This window comes from Lagopus leucura, unplaced genomic scaffold (assembly GCF_019238085.1).
Source record: "Lagopus leucura isolate 7727_CA_CO unplaced genomic scaffold, USGS_WTPT01 Super-Scaffold_100009, whole genome shotgun sequence".
In the NCBI taxonomy this organism is placed as follows: domain Eukaryota; kingdom Metazoa; phylum Chordata; class Aves; order Galliformes; family Phasianidae; genus Lagopus; species Lagopus leucura.
In genome coordinates, this window is record NW_024962266.1 from 15,380,363 (window position 1) to 15,400,473 (window position 20,111).

At 36.6% G+C, this 20,111-nt stretch overlaps 1 protein-coding gene across 2 annotated transcripts in view; it reads left to right on the plus strand.

Moving 5' to 3' along the window:
• The window catches only part of COL24A1 (collagen type XXIV alpha 1 chain), a 147,868-nt gene that overhangs the window by 75,848 nt on the left and 51,909 nt on the right, over window positions 1-20,111 (plus strand). For both annotated transcript variants that reach the window (XM_042872986.1, XM_042872985.1), the window contains exons 17-24: window positions 268-321; window positions 920-973; window positions 2,579-2,632; window positions 7,987-8,040; window positions 12,339-12,392; window positions 13,882-13,926; window positions 18,330-18,383; window positions 19,135-19,179. In XM_042872986.1, the coding sequence (XP_042728920.1) occupies window positions 268-321; window positions 920-973; window positions 2,579-2,632; window positions 7,987-8,040; window positions 12,339-12,392; window positions 13,882-13,926; window positions 18,330-18,383; window positions 19,135-19,179 (414 nt within the window). The remainder of the gene's footprint in view (window positions 1-267; window positions 322-919; window positions 974-2,578; window positions 2,633-7,986; window positions 8,041-12,338; window positions 12,393-13,881; window positions 13,927-18,329; window positions 18,384-19,134; window positions 19,180-20,111) is intronic.

Genomic DNA, 20,111 nt, shown 5'->3' on the forward strand with positions numbered 1-20,111 from the left:
TTCTGCTTTTGGTTTGTTATCTCTTTCAACTTTAATTTTTAAGTAATTAACTAAAATTAACTTTAAGTACTTCTGCCCCAGACCTGATACTTTGACAAACTTTTGGACAAAGCATTTACTATGGAACATAAAAGACTATCCTGTGCTATTGCCCATTTCATTGTCTTTCAAAGATCTCTGTTACTTTTCAGTGCTAAATGTTGAATTAATCTTTCTCCGTATCTAATTCTAAACCATAAATGTGTCTGCATACAATGTGTTGTTTAGGGTGAGCATGGCCTTGCAGGAGATCCAGGAGATCAGGGGTACCCTGGAGACAAGGTAACCCATGGTTATGTTGGTTTTTTTTTTTTTTTGTTAGTTTGTTTTTTACAGAATTGTGCATTATCAGCCTTTTTGTTTGTTTGGTTGGTTTTGTTTCTGAGTCTTAAAATACTATGTCAGCTTCACAGAAAAAAATGCATAATAGTAGTTACTGGATGCCACTGAATTAACATTTATTTAAGAAACTCTAATTAAAACTTAATTAAGGAAAGCAGTGAAAAAGGACAAGTAAAGGGCATGGGCAAAGTTCTGGCTTTTATCTGTTATAAGAGATACATCAAATTAGAAAATAACTTTGGTGTAACCTGAGACCTGCTAAGAGTTGCAAGGGGGACTTTCCCTTGAACCTTGAGTTTCCTCTGCACCTCACCTGGGTCAGCTGTGGCTAGCAGCACATGTGGAGGGGCCTTCCTAGGCCATCCCCTGAGAACTCTTGTTAAGAGCAGAATGTTAGAAGTCATTTCTGATCCCACAGTTTTTTGGGTTTTTTTAAATTGTTTTGGGCAATGTAGCAATCTGTTGTTTTCAGTGTAGCACAACATGTTTTTGTTTGCATTTAATGGCTCGCTCTCTTTTTCTTTTTTTTTTTTTTCAGGGTGCTCCTGGTTCACCGGGACCTCCAGGAATCAGGGGAAAACCTGGACCCCAAGTAAGTTTAAACATAAATTTTTGCTCTCAATGTATTACTACGTGTTACTGTATTGGATACTACTTTGTATTTTATGTTCCTGCTGCATACAATCTTCTAGAAGCTACCTACATCAAGAAGTACAAAGAAGAAGGTCTAAGCTGCTTTTGTGTGTCAGACAGTATTACAGAGTCCAGTAGATGTGTCTGATTTTAATATGAAAATGCTTATTATGTTAGTCATTCTGTCACTCATTTTGACCGTTTTGCTGGGAGAATACATATCAGTAATGTTAGAAACAAATCCAATAACAGCTTTGGGAACTTCTAAGATGACTGTTTGGGCTAGGTGAATTTGGAGAGAGCATGGGAAATCTTCTTAATAATGGCCAGTCATCTCTCAAAGGGATTTCAAGTATTTACTGATTGGTAACAGCTTTAAAAGCTCGTGTGTAGTGCTAGTGCTTCTGCTCGGATTGTAAATGTTGGGGCAGCAAAGGGTTACCTGGCTTTTTTCTCACTTGTTCTTAGCACTGTTAACAGCCTCCTTTCTGTGGAGAATTGAAAGTTATTAGCTAATATTTTCAAAGAATAAATCACACCAGTCTCAGTTTTTGTCATCGACTCTTAGACCTTATATGCATACGTACATATATACATATATATAAGAATTTGTGTATTTATTTTATTAAATCAATATTTATTATTAAATTAAATAATTATATAGATATATATATGAGAATTTGAAATATTAACCCTGATTCTGCAAAATACTTATGGAAGTTTGTTTAACTTTCTATGGGGAAACTGGCCTGTTTGCAGTTAAAAATGAATATGTGCATTAAACGTTTTCCTCAGTAGTTGTGATCAGCATCTTGACTTCTGTTAAACAGAAAGACCTCACTCTTGCGATTAACATCATGTTGAAATGTATAGAATGCATTTACATTGAAGTTACTTCCATTAAAAACATCAAAAAAAAATTTCAAGTCAAGCTTGAGTAACACCCAGCTATGGACGCAGCAGCAAATGTTTAAAAATGTTTGAGAGAAGATATACCTTAAAGTCACTATTACATTTGGGATGGGTCCAATTTTCCTGTAGAGCAAATTACAATGTTTATTATTTACAGTAATATTTGCAATGTTAATTTATTAACATTAATTTAATGTTAATCACAAAACAGCCTTTAACATTCTTGGCCATAAATGACTGTTAAGCTGTAGAGATACGTTTATAAGCCATTCTCTCTAACACTTATTTCCAACTTCTGAAAAATGTATGGTTCTTTATTATGGAAACAGCTACATATTTCAAGTTTTGCTTCATACAACTACATAGACCAGCCCAAAGCTCCCACTTTTATTTTTCTAAAACTAATTGGCATTTTTCTTGTGACTTCAACAAGAACTACTACTCTCAGATGCAAAGAGAGGAAGGTATAGATATTTCTATTTAGTTGAAAAGTCATCTCACCACTCTCATGGCTTTTCCTAGATAAATGTTTTAAAAATCTTAATACCAACTTTCTGATGTTGGGTTTTTTGTTTTGTTTTATTTAGATTTTTGTTGTTGTTGCTTGGTTTATTGTTTTTAAATAATCAAAAATTGTTTCCCCTTTCTTAAGGGAAAAATTGGAGAACCTGGATCCCAAGGACCAATGGGTCCCCCAGGTCCTGAGGTAAGAAATTACTTGATAAACTGTATGTTCTAAATTACTGAGATCTATGAAGCAAATGCATTTACCTCTAGGACTGTTGACTTAGTTGAATCAGAAAATACTTTTTACTCAATTGTTTCCAATGAATGTGATGTTCTCCATACAGAAACAAAAAATCTAGCTCTTATTCTTTTATACAAAATATTTATGCAATCCTTGATTAAAACAAGTAGCTCATTCACTGATATGATTAGGATTAGTACTTATCTGAATCAGTTTTAAGAGCTCACACCTTGAATGGGTCTCGTGTTTTCTCAAACACTTGAGTTCTACAGCTTGTTTACAAATGAGATTCTCCAAGCCTCACTGCTTATTTATCTCATACAAAAAAACTTAATTTGGAAGGAATGCAAAGAACAAGCACCAGTGACGTAGTAAGAATTGCCAAGCACTTGAATTTGGCTCAGCAGCTGCCTGAGAACTGGGTATAATACTGCAGTATTACTGAATTGTACAGAGAAACTGATTCTGATTCTGTCACAGAATTGTTCATTTGGGTGCTTTTGGGCATTTATACCAAGACATATAAGGAAAAATGCTATGAACTGTACAGGAGACAACATTTTCTTTTGCTCAGGTGTGTGAAATTACTCCAGCCATTTTATGGCGAATTAAATGCTACATGTTAAGTAATCAAAATGTGAGCAACTCAATATTTTCCTCTGGATGCCCATCTGCAAAGTGGCTAAAGGTTTAAGACTACAAAGTGGTGTCTCTCCTTGCTTTGGTAGCACAATATTGATCCGTGTAAGTGAAAGTTCTGCCTGTCTCATGTGCAGACATAAAAACAGTCACCATTTCTGAAACAGAAAAAACAGCAGGGAGTTAGGACAGCAGTATATCAGGATCTTGAAAAACTCAAATTCCAGAAGTTCTGTAAGTTGGTATTTTTCTTTTAGAACTCTAGGTAGTATCTTACTTTCTCTACTTGCTCTTATGAAAATAAGCCAGCTTTTGTTGCCAGCGGCACAACAAGAGTAATTAAGTACAGGTTTTCCTACAAGACAGTCCTGGTGTCATATTTCTAATCATGCTGCTGCTTCCAAAAAGACAGGCAACTAACAGGTCAAACCCAACAGGCTTTGCTCCTTCTCCCAGGGACTTGGCTTTTTACACACTATGTACAGTGAAGTGTGCAGTGGTCATTCCTGATGAAAATGAAATTAGTCAAATTTTTAACAGGCTTCTGTGTGTATTCAGAATACTTCATTTATTGGTAAATTTTGTTCTACAAATCACAATGAATTATCCTTCAAGAATGGTGATAGTTTCCTTCAGATGTGCTCTGAGTATTATAAATGGGTTTCATCTGGAGCAGAGAGGGATTAGTCATTGTCTTCAATAGATCTTTGTTCATCTGTGCATTATTTTCATCTGAAGTTGTTAACTTATTCTTTCAAGAAAATTCTCATATGGGATTCAGCTGCTTTGCTTCATGCAGAATGCAGTAGCTTGTGAAGGAAAAAAATACATCTGAGTGTTTTCTAAATGAATCACTGGTTACTTTGAGTTGTTCATTTCAAAAGAGAAAACAAGTTTATTTTCAGTGCATGTTTTATCTTATCACACGATGTTCTGAGTTGTACAGACAATGTTATGAAAGCAGTAGTAACAGTCTTCTGTTTCACAGAGTTATGCATTTGTCTTGGAGACTTTCCTTTTTCAGGCAGGCTTGTCTTGGGATACCTTCACCCTAGAAATGAAGGGATGTACAAATAAATCAAACTTGATTTTTGCTGCTTTGCCAGGACAACGTATTTACTTGAGTTCTGAATCTGCTTAGACTGGGGGGGGGGGGGGGGGGGGGGGAAGTCTTCAGTTTGATTTTAAACACCAGCACTAATTTCCCCCTTGAGTTTTCCTGTTCATCTTGCAAGAAATGAATTTGAAAATTCTTCCTTTTGGCACATGGCCTAGGTCTAGATGTGGTGGGATGTGTATGGACATGCAGATAATAGCATGGACATTTGCTACAGTCTGCAGCATCACCTTCCCTAATGTCTCTGCCGATGCTTTAATGTTGGCAGATAGCAGAACTGCACTGAAGTTCTTGCCTAAGCTCTTCCCATTTTGCATTGTAGATTTCCAGAACACAGCAAGACACCATCCTTAATATGTTGACTGGTGGCCAGTGCTGCTATGAATCACCAGCCACTTTCTTGGTCATAAAGCAGCCAACCAGGTCTGTGGAGGAGGTATTTGGGAGGGCCAGGATAGGGTCTTGCACACTCTATGAAATAGACTCCACTAGATGCAGTACCTCTGTCTCTCAGAAGAAAATAATTTTCTAGTGTCTCAGTGAGCATGGCTGAACATATCTGCGTTGTTCAACTAGGCAAATACTCAAACCAACAGCATCACCATGCTGATGTCTTAGCAATAATGCCTTGTGAAGCTTTACTGTAATATCTACTGTAATACAGGATTGCTGGTTTTTTTCTGTTCTTTGACAAATTGTAATTGTATGTTTGTGATTTGTATATTAGATTCCTTTCTTTATCCTTTCCAAAATCACAATTGAAGGTTTGCTGGGGAAAAAAAAGGTCTCTGCCCTTCAAAAATGCTGACATCAAGCTTTTATAAAAAAAAAAAAAGAAAGATTTATTGAATTGTCTTTCTGGATAGCATGTCCTTTCAGAAGAAGAAAAAAAAAGCATTTACTTGAGAATGTAAAATTGCAGCTCTCATTTTCTCAGTTCAGAGAAATTGTGGTTTAAGCAGAAATCTATCTTTGGTAATTTGATAATAAGTATTACTAAAGCTCTGTTGAAGTTTCTTGCTCAAGATCAGTAGCAACACCCATCCAATCTGCTTCTGAAAATTTATTCTAAATATTCATTCAAATGAAACACAGCATGCTGTTGGATAAAATCTTTTCCAAGCAGGAACATTTGTCAGCTGAAAAGAGATTTTTGCTCTCTGTTGCTCTTGCACCACAGCTCACATCCCCAACCCACTGAGAGATGCTGGGGAGCTGGAGGGTGTGATGCTGACAAATGGCATGTGGAAACTGCTTGGAATGAGCAGGTTTCTGCAAATGCAAGAGAATTCCTAGTGGTAAGGGGGTGTGACTTCCAAATATTTGATATTCTGTTTCTATTTAGCAGCAGAACAGGAAAACAAACAAAAGAAAAACAATAGTCTTTGCAATTTCTTCATATCTGTGAGAAGTGACTTCACTACAGAAACACAAACCCTAAAATAGTAGCAGCCTTCACATTTGGATTGTTTTTAATTAAGTATTTTGTAGATAAATGAGAACTAGACATATTAATTTCATTTATTTCCAGAATTTATTTTATATTTAAATTGTTCGGCACAAAACGCAACTTCCACGTTGAGATTAAACTACCTTTGCTTTTAGGCAGGTGATCACTGTAGTTATTTTCTGGCACTCTCTAGTATGATTAAGCTGAGTGAACTCTTAAGTGCTTTGCTGGCAAAAAGCCACCTCTGCAGCAAGATTTTGAAATAATTTGTAGCCTGCCAGCTGTCAGGTTTCTGGCTGATGGCAAGACCAGAATCTACTCTGTAACCTCCCTTAGATGTCGTAATATCAAGTGAGGTTTTGTTCTTAGTAACCTGTACAGAATGCCTATTACAGCTGTAAAATGTACATTGATCTCCCAGCTCCTGTGTAGCTATGTAGTGTCTGTAAATCAGTAAACTTAAGTTACGGAAAGGTGTATTTCATGGTGTATTTCAGATAAGCATGACCTACCTCTTCAGTGTTTTTCAGTAGATATGGCTGCCCATTTTATTTACCTAAAAAAAAAAAAAAAAAAAAAAAAAAAAAAAAACAAAAAAAAAAACTTACCAAAAAAAAAAAAAAAAACCAACAACCCAAAAAACCTCTTACAAACTGCATAGAAATGTTGATTGATTCAAAGATGAAAATTAGTTATCTGAGTGCCTTTGTCACGTCAAAGTGCCACCTAGAGGCACGTAGCAATTGTTGCGCAGGTCTATCAGTTGCTTCATGGCAGAAAAAATATGACCAACACGATGCTTTGTGAAATGCTGTGTCTTAGGTTTGTTCCAGTTCCTCTGAATGCTCAGCTTGGTTCTTTTTTTCAGTGTTTAGTGTGTTTTCTTTATGACTCATTAATATTCAACAGCTAATACTAAGGGGTTTGTTTTTTTTAAGAAATTGCAATTGTATTCTAGTTTTATATGTTTGTGTTTGATTTAACATATAAAGCTCCTAAAATATTTTTATCCTGTCAACATCTTTTCTTAAAACTCTTACTCTATACTGCTAAGAACAAGTCATAAAAAGAAAATGGAAGAGATATCTGCAAATAGAAACAGTGATGCACTAAATATTATTTATGATGATGTGGCAGCTCTACTGTTCTAGCTGAGGGTGAAGGGATATATTTTATTTACCAAGTTATTACTTTTCTATGATTTTTATTTACCTGGTAAACTTGATTTCTTTTGTTTATTTATTTAGTATTTTCTCTTTTGAGATGTGGAGGGGTTTTGTCGTGGTTTGTTTTTTTTTCTGTGTGGTTTTAGCCAATTATGAATAAGCATTAGAAATTATAATAATCTTTATTTGAAGTTCAATTGAATATTGAAAAGAATAAAGTATGGCTAACTGTTATCCACTATAGAGACAATTTTTAGACCTCTTTCACAGTTAGAGAGCCTAAAAAGTGGCTTTTGAATCTTTAAATATATCCTCTTACTTGATTAATTTCACTTACATATATAGGCTTTCTTTACCAACAGCTGAATCTGCACCAAGCAGTGTTTCACAAAAGCTTATTCCAAATAACACTGCATGCCAGGGACCTTCATTTACTGCCAGCCAGACCTGGATTAGCTCCTACTGATTTGGAGGCAAAAGGCTTTTTACCATATTCTTAATCTTGCAGTGATCTTGTCCTTAAAGTGAGGCCAAGGATTAAAGGACTCCAGCTTCTGTTTAAGCTTATTTTAAAAAGTTTTTTAAAGTTGAATTTGTGAATACAAGACCTGGTATTGGCTATTTTGTGAGTATTTTGTGTATCAAGACCAGTCCTACGGTTTAATAACAAACACTGTTCAGCGGTTAAAAAGTCCCATGTTAAGAGAATTGAAATCCATACTGACATCTGCTAAAATGAGTTTAATGAAAGCTGTCTGAAATCTGTCAGTTATCCAAGCCCTTAGAGGGTGCTTAATGAATTCTGACGTATTGGGAATGGTAAAACAAATTTAGTTCTTTTTTCTACAATTCAGATTTGTTAAATGAATGGGCAGAAACAAAATATGCATGTTGGAAACATTCCTAGGCTATAAATCATTGGTCTGTCTGATTTATTTAGGGTTTTCCAGGAGATATTGGAGTACCTGGATTAAATGGCCCCGAAGGTCCCAAGGTAAGACCATGAAAAATTATTCATGCTTACAGTTAATCAGCATAAATTGGTGAGGAAAAGGTCTGAGAGATGGGAATTAGAGTTACAAGAAGAAAATTTGTCAAAATGCAAATACTTTGCCTCAGGTGTTTGCATGAAGAAGTTAATCAGATGTTTACTGGTGTCTGCATGGTTAGGAGAGGTAGTAACTGCGCTACGGAGACTTTGAATGGCAAGATGAGTGCAAGAAAATTTGGCAAAAGCACTGTGTAGTTTGAAGTGCTGTGTATTTCACCAGTATTGAAAATGGTGCTTGTCAAAGGCACACAGACCTTTATCATCTCACTTGTCTAATACAGATTTTTAAACAAATTTTGAAATTAATACTAGCTAAAGATACACAGAAAGAAGATGGAAGTAATGTACCAGTTTAAATAGTTAGTTATACAGACTAATGTTTTAGACTAAATTTAGCAATGATTCTTAGAGAGGTTTAAGTGAAGGTTTGGATAAAAACACAAGTGGGAAGTTCTTGGTTATGACGAGTAGGATAGAGACGAATACAGCTAATAGAAACGCAGGTGCATCAAAAATTAACCCAAAGGGAAATATTTGTTTAGTTTGTTTATTGTTGAAAGAACCAGTGGAGATTCTCACTCAGTATTTTTGGACTATCCCTAGGTAATATTTTCATCAATAAATTGCACAGGTATGCTGGAATTAAATTTGAACAAAGTTGAACACTTTCAGATAATCTTAAGTACTGCACTTTGTGCCAGTTCACCCCACTCATGTTTCTTCAGACTGATGTGTGCTGGGATTAAAACAATAAATCCTACTGTAAACATAGAGCTTTGCAGCTGGCAGTGATAGAAAAGAACTGCCAGATCTCCTTGAAAGGAAAGCATGATAAGGTTGTTAAAACCAAAGTGAAATTCTAGAATACGTGAGGGAGGGTGTCATGTTAATGCTACTGTACAAAGCACAAGAGGACTTTTAGAAGTACACAGAGTTCTGGGTATTTGTACTCCAGGAGGACACAATCAAATGAGAATAGATGCAGAAAAGATTACTTGAATGACTATTCTGGAAGACAGTTTATTTATCCTACCACAATGAAGGGCCTTTTCTAGTTCTGTAAGTGTAGCAAAGGGCAGAAATTGTGTGGAGACCAAAGAACTATGCAGGACCAAGGACATGAACTGTTTGCTTCAAGGACAAAACTGTAAAGTTGTTTGTGAATAAACAGAGATGGAAATGAGAAGATTTCAGCAGAGTTGTGAAATTCTGTGGCAGATTGCTTAAGACAACATGGTACAGGAAACTGCAAATAGTTTAAGTATATAGTTTTATTTTACCTGGAAATTGCTTCATGACAAAATTCATCATGCCTTGAGAACAAACATCACAAATAATGCCCTTACCAAAGCCATAACCAATCTTTTCTGCACTTCATGTCTTTCATCTGTGTCAGAAACCCTGTCCCAAAATAACCCAGAAAGAATTTAGAGGGAAGTCTGAAAAAACATTATTTGATGCAGCGAAAGGGAAAAGTTAAAATACATTTCCAGAGGCAGGAATGAACCTTTTTTCATTCTAATTTATTCGTTTGCTAATCTGTTTGTGTAATGTTAATGGCCTTCCTTATATGAATGATTATCAGACAATTGGGTGGTAATTGCTTCAATGTTTCTGACAGTGGTGAATTATCAAGCTGCTTTATAGTGATAAAAGTTTGTATACAGGATTTAGGGGCATCAGGAGAAGAGCAATACCACAGCTCTTGACATACAGATCAAATTTGATCCTCCAAGCAGATGCATGAATTCTGATATCCTATCCCTACTGGCCAGTTTCTCCATTAACTGAGATTGCATGATTCCAAGTGTTACACTGGATATTTTTGATTGAATTGGTTTGATATTTAACATATATATTACCACTCTATTCCTTTCCCTCCCAAATATCAATTTAAAAAAATTCTAAAAGGTAGCCAATAACATTTATTTCAGAGTATGCATTCCAGTAATGGAGAAATTACATGGCTGAACAGCATTCAGTGGTCTCCAACACATTTGCTCTTAAAGACAAGAAGTTTAGACAGCCTGCTCTAATCAGGAAGATCTGATGGCTTACATTTGACATGGAAGATTACCAAACTGGGAAAATTTCTAAATGACTCCTAGTGCTATGGGAGAAAGGCTGCACACTGGAAATGTTTGGCTGTCATGATTTCCAGCTGTCTTGTGTTGATTGTTGTTTTGTTTTGTTTTTTAAATCCTCCTTTTATTTTTAGAACTGTTTTTACTGTGTTGTGCTTTTCTGCATGTTTTTGTTTCTATTTCCTCAGAAGCAATACTCATTTTAAAAGCCAAGAGGCAAGATAAACTTTCTATCTTAGTAGCTGGCAAGGCAGATCTTTGGTCCCTTGTTGGAAAGTTTAAGCTCTATGAGCATGATCAGCCATTTCTAAATACCAGTAGAACTGGATTACGAATTTTCCCTGAATTATTGCAGTAATCAGCAAATCTGACCTACCGAAAATAATGTTCAAAGGCTTTATTAAGTAATTTGCTCTATAGTACATTACTCAGCTTGGAAACAATATTTTAGAAGACGTTTGATCTTGATCCATTGCTTATTTAAAAAAAAAAAAAAAAAAAAAAAAAAAAAAGTTTTAAAGAAGTTCTGAATTAGTTTGCTTCGTATGTTATTCTTGTAAGTATTTATGCTCTGTAACTGAGAGAAGTGAGAGGAAAAGTCAGAGAATGGTGACTACAGCTGTAGTTTTTTCCAGTAATTCATGTTGTACTGTGGAAGTGGTTGAGAACTTCTGACTTCTGCTCATTTATGTTTGCTTGGATAACATTTAATAAAAACAGCTGTTAGGAGTTCCACCAGTTTTTTTAGGAGGTGGACATCTAAGAAGTTGTCTGTGTGTGTACATTATGCATAGATAGATAGATGTGCACACGGGTATGATATACAGGATACCCCATTCGCAGACCACCTGAATTTTTTCCAGGCACTTTGGCACGTGTCTAATGACTACCTTTAATTTCTGTTTGTTGTCTGAAACATCAAAGGGGAGATGGAAATTTCCTTTAGTCCTAATACCATCTTTATAGTCTAGGACTTTTTTTCCCACATCCAGTTAAGTGCAGTGTGAAGTCTCATACAGTGGCAGTGCTGCTGACAATTTCATGGTATAATCGCATTGCACTGAAAATCATTTCTCTTAATGTGCTTTGTTATTGTACAATTTCTTGTCTTACTACACAAGAATACTGCTTATGCAGTGCTCCTAAAAGCCTTCCTGTCACTTCTGATGTGGTATGTCAAACAACATACATTCTCCATCTCAGACTTCCCTAAGCTGGTCCGTGACCTATGGATCTTGAAGTAGCCTATTCCATTTTCGTTTCTGTTTCAGTTGGCATGCTAGCTAACTGTTACTGGAGGAATGCCTGCACCTTCAGTCTAGACTTCAGCTTCATTAGTAAGCAATTAATAAGGCTTACACTTGGAACTTTCCCACCACCACTTTCTTGAAGGGCAGATTTTTTTTCTTTTCTGTGCTTTATCTCATATTGTTAATCTTTGGTTCCCAGAAGACTAATAATATGATTACACAGAGATAAAATACATTGCCTTCTGCCAAGTTGAGTGCTCTATCAAGTTATTACCTATGCAATTTGAATGACCAAGATTTTTGACACGCTGCTGGCAATTAGTTCATTTAATAAAGTTTTCAAAATGTTGTTGTAGCAGTCATAAAAACCTCAAGAGTTGGCAAGCCAAGGTTCTTCATCTTTGGAAAGCTGATTATAAACATGAACAAAAAGTAAAGGCTGAAAATCACAAGTAGTTTTGGACAGGCAAGCTAGTAGTTAGAATTCACTTTCTAGTTCGTTTTCATTGCAATGTTTTCATCAAGTGCTAAATACTATCTAATCAAATGTCTATGAGAGTTATTTCAGTTCTGCTTTAATCTTTAATCTTAGTGATGGTATGCTTTGTTCTCAGAAGAAGAGAGATGGTTCTTCTGCAAGCTCCAATACCTTATTTCCATTTCAAAAACTTAAAAATAGTTTTTAAAAAATCTACATAGTCAAAGTATGTAAGATAATCAGTATTCCAGCAGATATTAGATTTCTGCTTCATATTCTCTTGACTTCCTTATGAACAAGAGTACTTAATGAGATATGCCTATCCATCTTTGCGTTTGTGTCCAGACTTTTAAGATGAAATTAAATAAAATTATTCCATAGTTGTTGTTAGCTGATGTAAGTTCTCGCTGTTTTTGTTTGGTTGTTTAGGGACTTCTGGGTGACCGGGGATCTTTAGGGCCACAGGGACCAAAAGGAGTTGAGGTAAGATGGAAAAACTATTCAGTCAGCACGTTGTTTAAAAGGAAATGTTGTGAAGAGGAGGAAGATTAGAAAAGAGTGGTTAGGTATTTATGGTGTTACAGTGCAAGATTTCATTTTGCTTTTTTTCCCTTTTTGACTGGGATTGCAAAGAGGTGTTACATGGTTGTGTATCCTTTAAATTTATTCAGTGAAGTTTATTCGGTGGTTTCAGTAAAATCTCAAGATCTAGGTCCTGAATCTGACATGGTTCTCTTTGTTAAGCTGGGGAGACAGGGCAGAGCTGTGCATGGAGATAAAAAGCAAACCTGAATTTAATAAAAATGTCCTGGATATACTTAAGTAAACTATAAGGCTCCAATTAATTGAAGTGAAGATAGACAGCTTTTCTTCTTAAAGATTTATTATGCACTCTAAAATCATCACAATACAAATAAAAACTTATGTATCTTAGGCCAAAAGTAATTGTTATAAATCATTGAATCAATGAATGTGAGAATAGACCTTTAGCTTTCTAAATAGTCGGCTTAATTTATAAAGCTTGCTTAAATTATATCTCAGTTCATTGCAGGGGAGTTGGGCTAGATGACCTTTAAAGTTCCCTTTCAACTCTGAGGATTCTATGATTCTAAATTATGAGCTTTCATGGCAGATACTAGGTGACTAAAATCTAGCCATGACAAAATGTTCCATTTAATTACAAGCCAGGAAGCTGTAGATAGCATTTCTTAATTCCTTTGGTTAGTTCTATTTGGAACTGTAAAGCTTGTGTACTACTTATTCCAGAAGCTGGATAAAATCTTACACTTCGAGAGAATCAGAAAACTAAATGATAACAGCATGAGCTCCTGGCACAGCGTTGGTACAAATCTGTTCTTTGTAACTGTATAATGAATGAATGAACCTTGAAGATTAACACTGTAATTCTCTATTATGTATAGTTCTATCAGCACACTTTATAGCACAGACACTGTCATTTCTTCATCTTCATACCCAAAAAGCCTGATCCCCTGATCTTCCTCCATTCCCCAGAAGTAAAGGATAAGCCCTGCCAAAATGGTTTGGCTAACTGACTGCTGACTGCACCATTACCCACATGGAAGAAAAAAGTAGGAATGTTCCTGCTGTTCTCATGGTTATGAAGTGCCAAATGTTGCAGGAAGAGAGTAACCATAGGGCAGACAGAGAGGTTGACCTTTCATTGCTGTGTCTCAGAACCATGAAAATATTGCCATAATGGAGGGATAATGAAGAGTACAGAAGCCTTTTTCTGACTGTCTGTGATGTAGTGCTTGGCCCTCTGGCTAATTAACTGAAATCAGTTCAGTCTCTCAGTGTTTCTGTCTGATTTGAGTGCATGCATATGCATATATGAAGCAAACGTATGATGATATGCTAAGCAAAAAGAGTTGTCTGCAGATTCTATTTTTTCTTGGCATCAAGATTACTGAAGTTCTTATTATTTTCTTTTTTACTTTGTTTTTCTTTCTAGGGAGAAGTAGGACCAGCTGGACCTATTGGCACAGTTGGCCCAAGAGTAAGTAATTTTGTTGTTGCAGAATATTATTCAGCAGAAGTGCTGGTTTAAGAGATACAGTGACTGCAGAAAAAAGACTGTTTTAAAATAATAAATGAATAAATGTTTTAGGCAGAGATGGGAAGAGGAACGCCTTTCCAAATCCGAGTTTTGAAAGGAAACCACAACCATGGTGCACAAAGTAAAACCCATGAAAAGGAAAAGGAGGCAATTCAAACTGCCTATGGTGCTGCTTTGGCACAGATAAAACCACTGTGCAGTTCTGAGGTCCTGAATGAAATACATTGAATACTGAAACTGGGGAAGAACTGAGTGTGAAACTCAGCTTTCAGGGAGTGATGTAAATGACAAATATTTTAAGAAATATTCTCTAGCAGATGTGGTTGGTAGTTGGTTAGAGTAGTACTGTTGGATTATCACAGTGCTGTTTGGACTGATGTTTTCATTTCACCACTCTGTCACTTAGGAAAATGTACTAACCTCTAAGCATTTTGGGGAGTTGAAGCTTATTTTTTTTAGAAAAAATTCAAGGCTGCAATCTTTCCTGCTGCTCCCCACTTCTAGAGATTCCTATGTTGTTTTTCCTGTTCCTTAGCTCGTCAAAATTGAGAATTCTCTTTTTGTTAGATATAATATTTAAGAATATGCTTGCCACATGGAATAAGTAAAAGTAAAAATAATGAAATGAAAATCATACTTTTCAACTAAGGGAATATTGAACAAATTCAAATAACTCAATTTGATATTCAGTTCCTGATCTCCTGCTGAGAGCCTGAAGGAAATTTTTATTTTGGCTGCCTCATACTTTTAATTTCCCCCTTGGGCAATGCACCATGACTGGATAGCATCTCCCATGTTGTGCAGTGGCAATGGGAAAGGTGCTGCTGCAGCACATGACTCATCGGTCACCTGTTGTCACGTTGCCTGCATCAATGGGCGTGCACCAGCCACTGTCAGCTGGTGGCAGAGAGACCCAAGAAGGAAATCAGCAAGCAGAAATATTTTCATATGGATCAGTTTGACTGAAGTTGACTTAGAAATGAATACACCATTGGTGTGCCTTATGTCTCCTTGGTTTCTCTCTCACAACATGCTGCTGAGAGAAGTTGTGGATCTGTGGTGGCCCCATGGTTGCTGTCTCCAGGCATCTCTGGGTAGCTTGTTGGCTAATGTTCCTCTTGGAATGAGAGGTAGGGGAAATGGGAATTTTTCTTGGTGTGGAGCCCTGCCTGTTCTTCCTCTCATCCCAGGGCCCAACTGTTCTCATCTGTGTTCCACAGGTCCTGTTGGCTGGAGCAGCCTCACAGCCCCAGGCCACCTTGTTCTCAGTGTGCCTTAGCACTGCTCCCACTGCTCAGCCTGTGTCTGCCTTCCTGCTAGGAGCACACGCTGCTCATGCTGGACGTGGAGTTGTTGGATCTCATATAGTGCTCTTGGACACATCTGTCTTTTTAAGTTATGCTTGCTTGACTGCAATTGCACATTCATTTTGATTTACATAGGCTTTATTTCCAGCATCCTTGAAAGGAGTTTCAAAAACATTTGAAAGTAAATGTTGCTGAAGCTGTGTTATTGTATTTGTCTTCAGTATACTAAATAAGTATCCAAGAGCAGGGGAGGTCTCTGAGGGGGACCCTGACAAAGTAAGAATCAATGGAGCCTTACTCAGGGCCCCAAGGCACAACCAGCTGTCAGCTCTGCCCTTCTGGGCAAATATCCCTAATTTGTTTTTGCAGCCTCCATGTGCTGGGGATTCTTCTTTCTCTGGCAAACTACCTCTGTGCTCTGCTTTTTTTTTCTGTTTTACAGACAGTTTTCCTAACGTCTCACCTTTCTGTCTGAAAGTCTTGCCTGTCTTTCTTACTACAGCCTCTTGCCTTCCTGTCCTACAAAACTATTGTCATGGTCAGTAGTTTATTCCTCTCTTCCCCACCAATAATGCTCACCAAACTGTGTCTGTTATCTGTTATATCCACCCTTTCCTTATTCTTACAGAAACTACTCTAGACTACTCTAGCTTTCTATTGTACAATAACAGAGGCAATTTCTAGTTCTTCTAGAATCCATCTCCTCTACTTTAAGGGTTTCAGGTAAAAACATTCTACCCCGAAATCAAATTTAGGTGTGCGCTAAGCAAACAGCAATAGGTTCTCCTCCCTTTTGCTCTCCCTTCCCCACCTGCTCATTCCTAGTGTTCACTTTTGGAAAAAGCAATAATAAATAAAAATGTGCATGACACCAAAAAACCTCGGGGACCCACCTAATAAATGCTGCCAGCAAAACAGATCATTCTCTGTTGAAACAAGTGGTGAATAGGAACCTGTGCTCTAAGTCTCAGGTTGGAAAAGAATTTTCATGTCTAAAACAGATGGATTTTGAGCTAAATTTGGTCACGGGATTTGGTTTTTATTCATGTCTTTCCATACCTTCTCACCAATTCTACTCCAGTGTCAAATTATTACATTGTCTTAAATGAATTCTTATTAAAAAAAATAATAGAGGTATGTTTTCTTTAGTAATTATTTGTCCTGTGAAAATATGGTACATACAAAATTAAATAAGTGACCATGTTTATTAAATTCCATTTGTCGACTCTTTCTCAAAGGCTATCTGAAAATTAACACTGTAACTATCTGTTGTAGCTCAGCTCAGTGCAAGCATGTGTTCATAATTTTTTTGTATCCTCATTGCTGGAGCAGAAAATGCCTTTGAAGTCCATCAGAGTACTAAAAAGGTATTATGAGGGGTTTGTTGGTTTTTTTTTTCTGAAATACATGCTTAAAACAGAAGCTGGTATTTATATATTGTCATTAGATGAGCAATTCTCCCAAAGACTAAGGACAGTGCTCTCAAGGACACAGTATTTTCTGTAAGTGGCTCATTGCTTCCTGTAGGCTGAGGGCATGTGAGAAGGTTGTAGAGGAATGGGACTGGAGTGATAATAATATACACGTATTAAAATATCCAAGCATGTATCAACATACTGTGAGGTGAAAAGAGGCACAGGTGGTTGCTGTTTCCTGAAAGGGATGGACAGAACAGATAATAATTTAGGAAATGCATGTTTGCTTTGGGATTACACTGCCCTGGAAGAATGATTTTGCTAGGGGTTAGCAAGTAGAAAAGCAACCATTTCCTCCATATGTAATTTACAGTCATATTGCATTTCTGCAGAAAGCCAAACCTGTGCATTCCACTTTGCTTTACCATTGCAATCCTCTTGTTCTGTTTTCTGATCAGCTTGCATCTGCCATTTGTCCTTCATTGCTCACAAGTAACTGGGATGGTATGGCCAGGAAAGCTTTACAAGCTGTAACTGCAATTCAGCTCTGACAGGACCGAAACCATCCAGGTCATTAATGGTGGTCACTAGTTTTCTTTCTATGAATTCTATTTAAAATATTCCCACATTACATTCTGCTCACCATAAAGACCTAATCGTTCTTCAGAACAAATGAGTAAAATACAACGTAGTAACCTGCAGAAGTGCATAGTTTGTTCTATGCTTGATCTAACCATTGTGGAAAGACATGACTTGCCTGCTCTGGGTCTCTCAGAACTTGTCTTCTCAGTCTCTTCTCCCTCCACTCCTGACTGTGCCCTATTCTAATCCATTTATCAAAACAAAAGGCTATTCCTAACTCAGTGAGATTTGTTGTAACTTGCAGAACAAAATGAAATCAGTCAGGCAGAGAGAGAGGAAAAAAAACAACACAAGAGAAAGAAGATTAATGAGAAGTCTAGGATTATATAGTTTTGATAATTTTAATTAAAATAATAAAGAATTTCTTGAATGCCCAGAAACAAACACACATCCTGATCCTCAGACACAGAAAAGCCAGAGCAAAAGAGCCAGTTAGAAATGTCCTTTTCTGAAGGAACTTTTTTGGGATCTCTTACTTTGATCACTCCTGTTTCAGGACAACCATATGGAAACGAAAGCTATCATTACAGAGAGTCTGATTGCAGTTATTGGCCTGCTGAAAGAGCACTGTGGTTTAACATCTGTTAGCTTCCTTCTAGCAGAAATTCACATTTTCTTGATACAGGTTCATTAAAATGTTGAACTCATTTTCCTTCTCCAATTGTCAGACCTGCATGATCTCATTACTGACTATCTCAAGATCCAGCCCCAGCTCACTTGACATTTACTTTTGGACCAAGACCTTGGAGCAGATGGGCGAAGTTTGCCTAGGCAGGGTTGTGCTGTTCAAATAACCAAATCTGTAGGTCATAGTTTAAATTGTATAGGAAGTCAAGAATACCTGATTTTGATTTATAAATGCATTAGATTCAAATGCAGGTACTAAATATTACTAAACTGTTCCTTTTGTATATACTGAGTTTGATAACCATAGAAACTAAGGTGAAATTGAAATACTAATTCATTCTGTTTATTTTAGGGAAAACCAGGACAGAAAGGTTATCTGGGTGACCCTGGACCAGAAGGTTTAAAGGTAAATGCTGCTTTTATGTATGAAATAAGTGTGTGTTTGGATTATCAGCTGTGTACATGTATCCAGTGCAATACTGAATGATGTGTAGTTGAAAGGATGAGAGTTACGTCCACCTGAGCCAATAGTTCCCAAACCTCTGTTCATCAGGATGCTTGAGGTTGTCATAGTGCATATACGCTGAGATTCCACTTCCAAAACATGTAGGAAAATGCTACATAATGTGCAGCATTATGAAGGAGAACAAAATTCTTCTAGTTTAAAATATGGGATTTCTGGAAGGAGAAAAAGTATGTGTTAAAATAGAACTCAAATTGGAGTTTTCCTAATAAAATATTTTGTAACAAAGTTACTGATAGAGCGTGCAGGTAATGTTTTACTTCTGAATCAATTCTGAAATAATCAAAGCAATCATATTTGTTAAAAGGAAGATTTAAAAGAAAATTACATCAATTCAGAGTATTTGCTGACTTACAGTTCAGTGAGCCCTTAATACACAGCTTTCATTTTTGTGGAGAATACATGAATATTCTAGGATAAAGCTACCATATTTTTTACAAAAATAAAATCAACTGATGACATTTATTTTTATTTTTCACCAGTTGCATAATTTTAGTTTCTAAGGTTATAACTGGCTGCTGTAGATTAGAAAATAAAGTCTGTTAGGAAAACAGAGAGCCTGAACATACACATATGAAAGAAATTACTTTTCTAATGAACCTCATCTACCTCATCTGTTTTCCCCATTTAACAGGGAGAACAAGGAGACCAAGGAAACATTGGAAAAACTGGTGAAGCAGTAAGCTTGTGTTCTCCTGCTGCTTTTATTTTCCATTTCTGTATTTATTTGAGAGTGAATGATTAATTTATCATAGTAAATTTAATGATGAATTTTGGTTTTCCTTCAATCTGTAGTATATCAGGTTTAGCTTTGTGGTCTTTCAGAATCTTACTACTTAAAGAAATTCCTCAGTTAGAATATTTGCCAGAGTTGATTCTGGTGTTTTGTTTTGTTTCTGGTTGTTTTTGGTTTTTTTTTTCATAATGGGTGAATGCTGTAGGTAGTCACAGGGATCTTCCAAAGCATGTTCAAGTTGGTGAATGAGCAGTTCTTTTCCAGTTAAGTGATTTGAAAGGCTGCATTCAGCCTGAGAAGTATTTTACGGATTTGTTCTGTCTGTTCCTCCATAAAATCACAGAGCTCCGGGTGACCTTGAGGTGACATGTAGCTATGTGCCTAGGCAGAATACGTTATCTCCATGTCACTCCTAACAATTACTAGGCTAACTAGTTATTAAAAATCTCCAAGGACGAGGGCTCCATGACCTGCATGCAGTCCAGGGCTTCTCTCTTTTTATTTTGAAGTTCCTCCAGTTCAGTAATCTGATCCGCTTCCTCTTGGTACAGCATTCTACAAATGATAGCTATTACTGTGTCCTTTCTTCATTCTCTCCTTTTCAGGCTAAACTGTCCCAGCTCATTTAGCCTTTCATTTTTTTCTAGTTAATTTAGGTCACCTTCTTACTATCCTGTAGTCCATTTCCAATTCGTATAGGCATCTTTGTCTCCAGCTTACTGACCAAACTGCTCTAACTGCTGAGTAGAAAGGAAATTCTTCTGAGTCGTAAGTTTTATCTTTCCCAGTTCTTAATTTTAGATGCTGTTGTAATTAATAACCACTTTAATGTGCTGCCTTGCAGTTCTCCCTGCTGAATTCCATTTCCTGTCTTT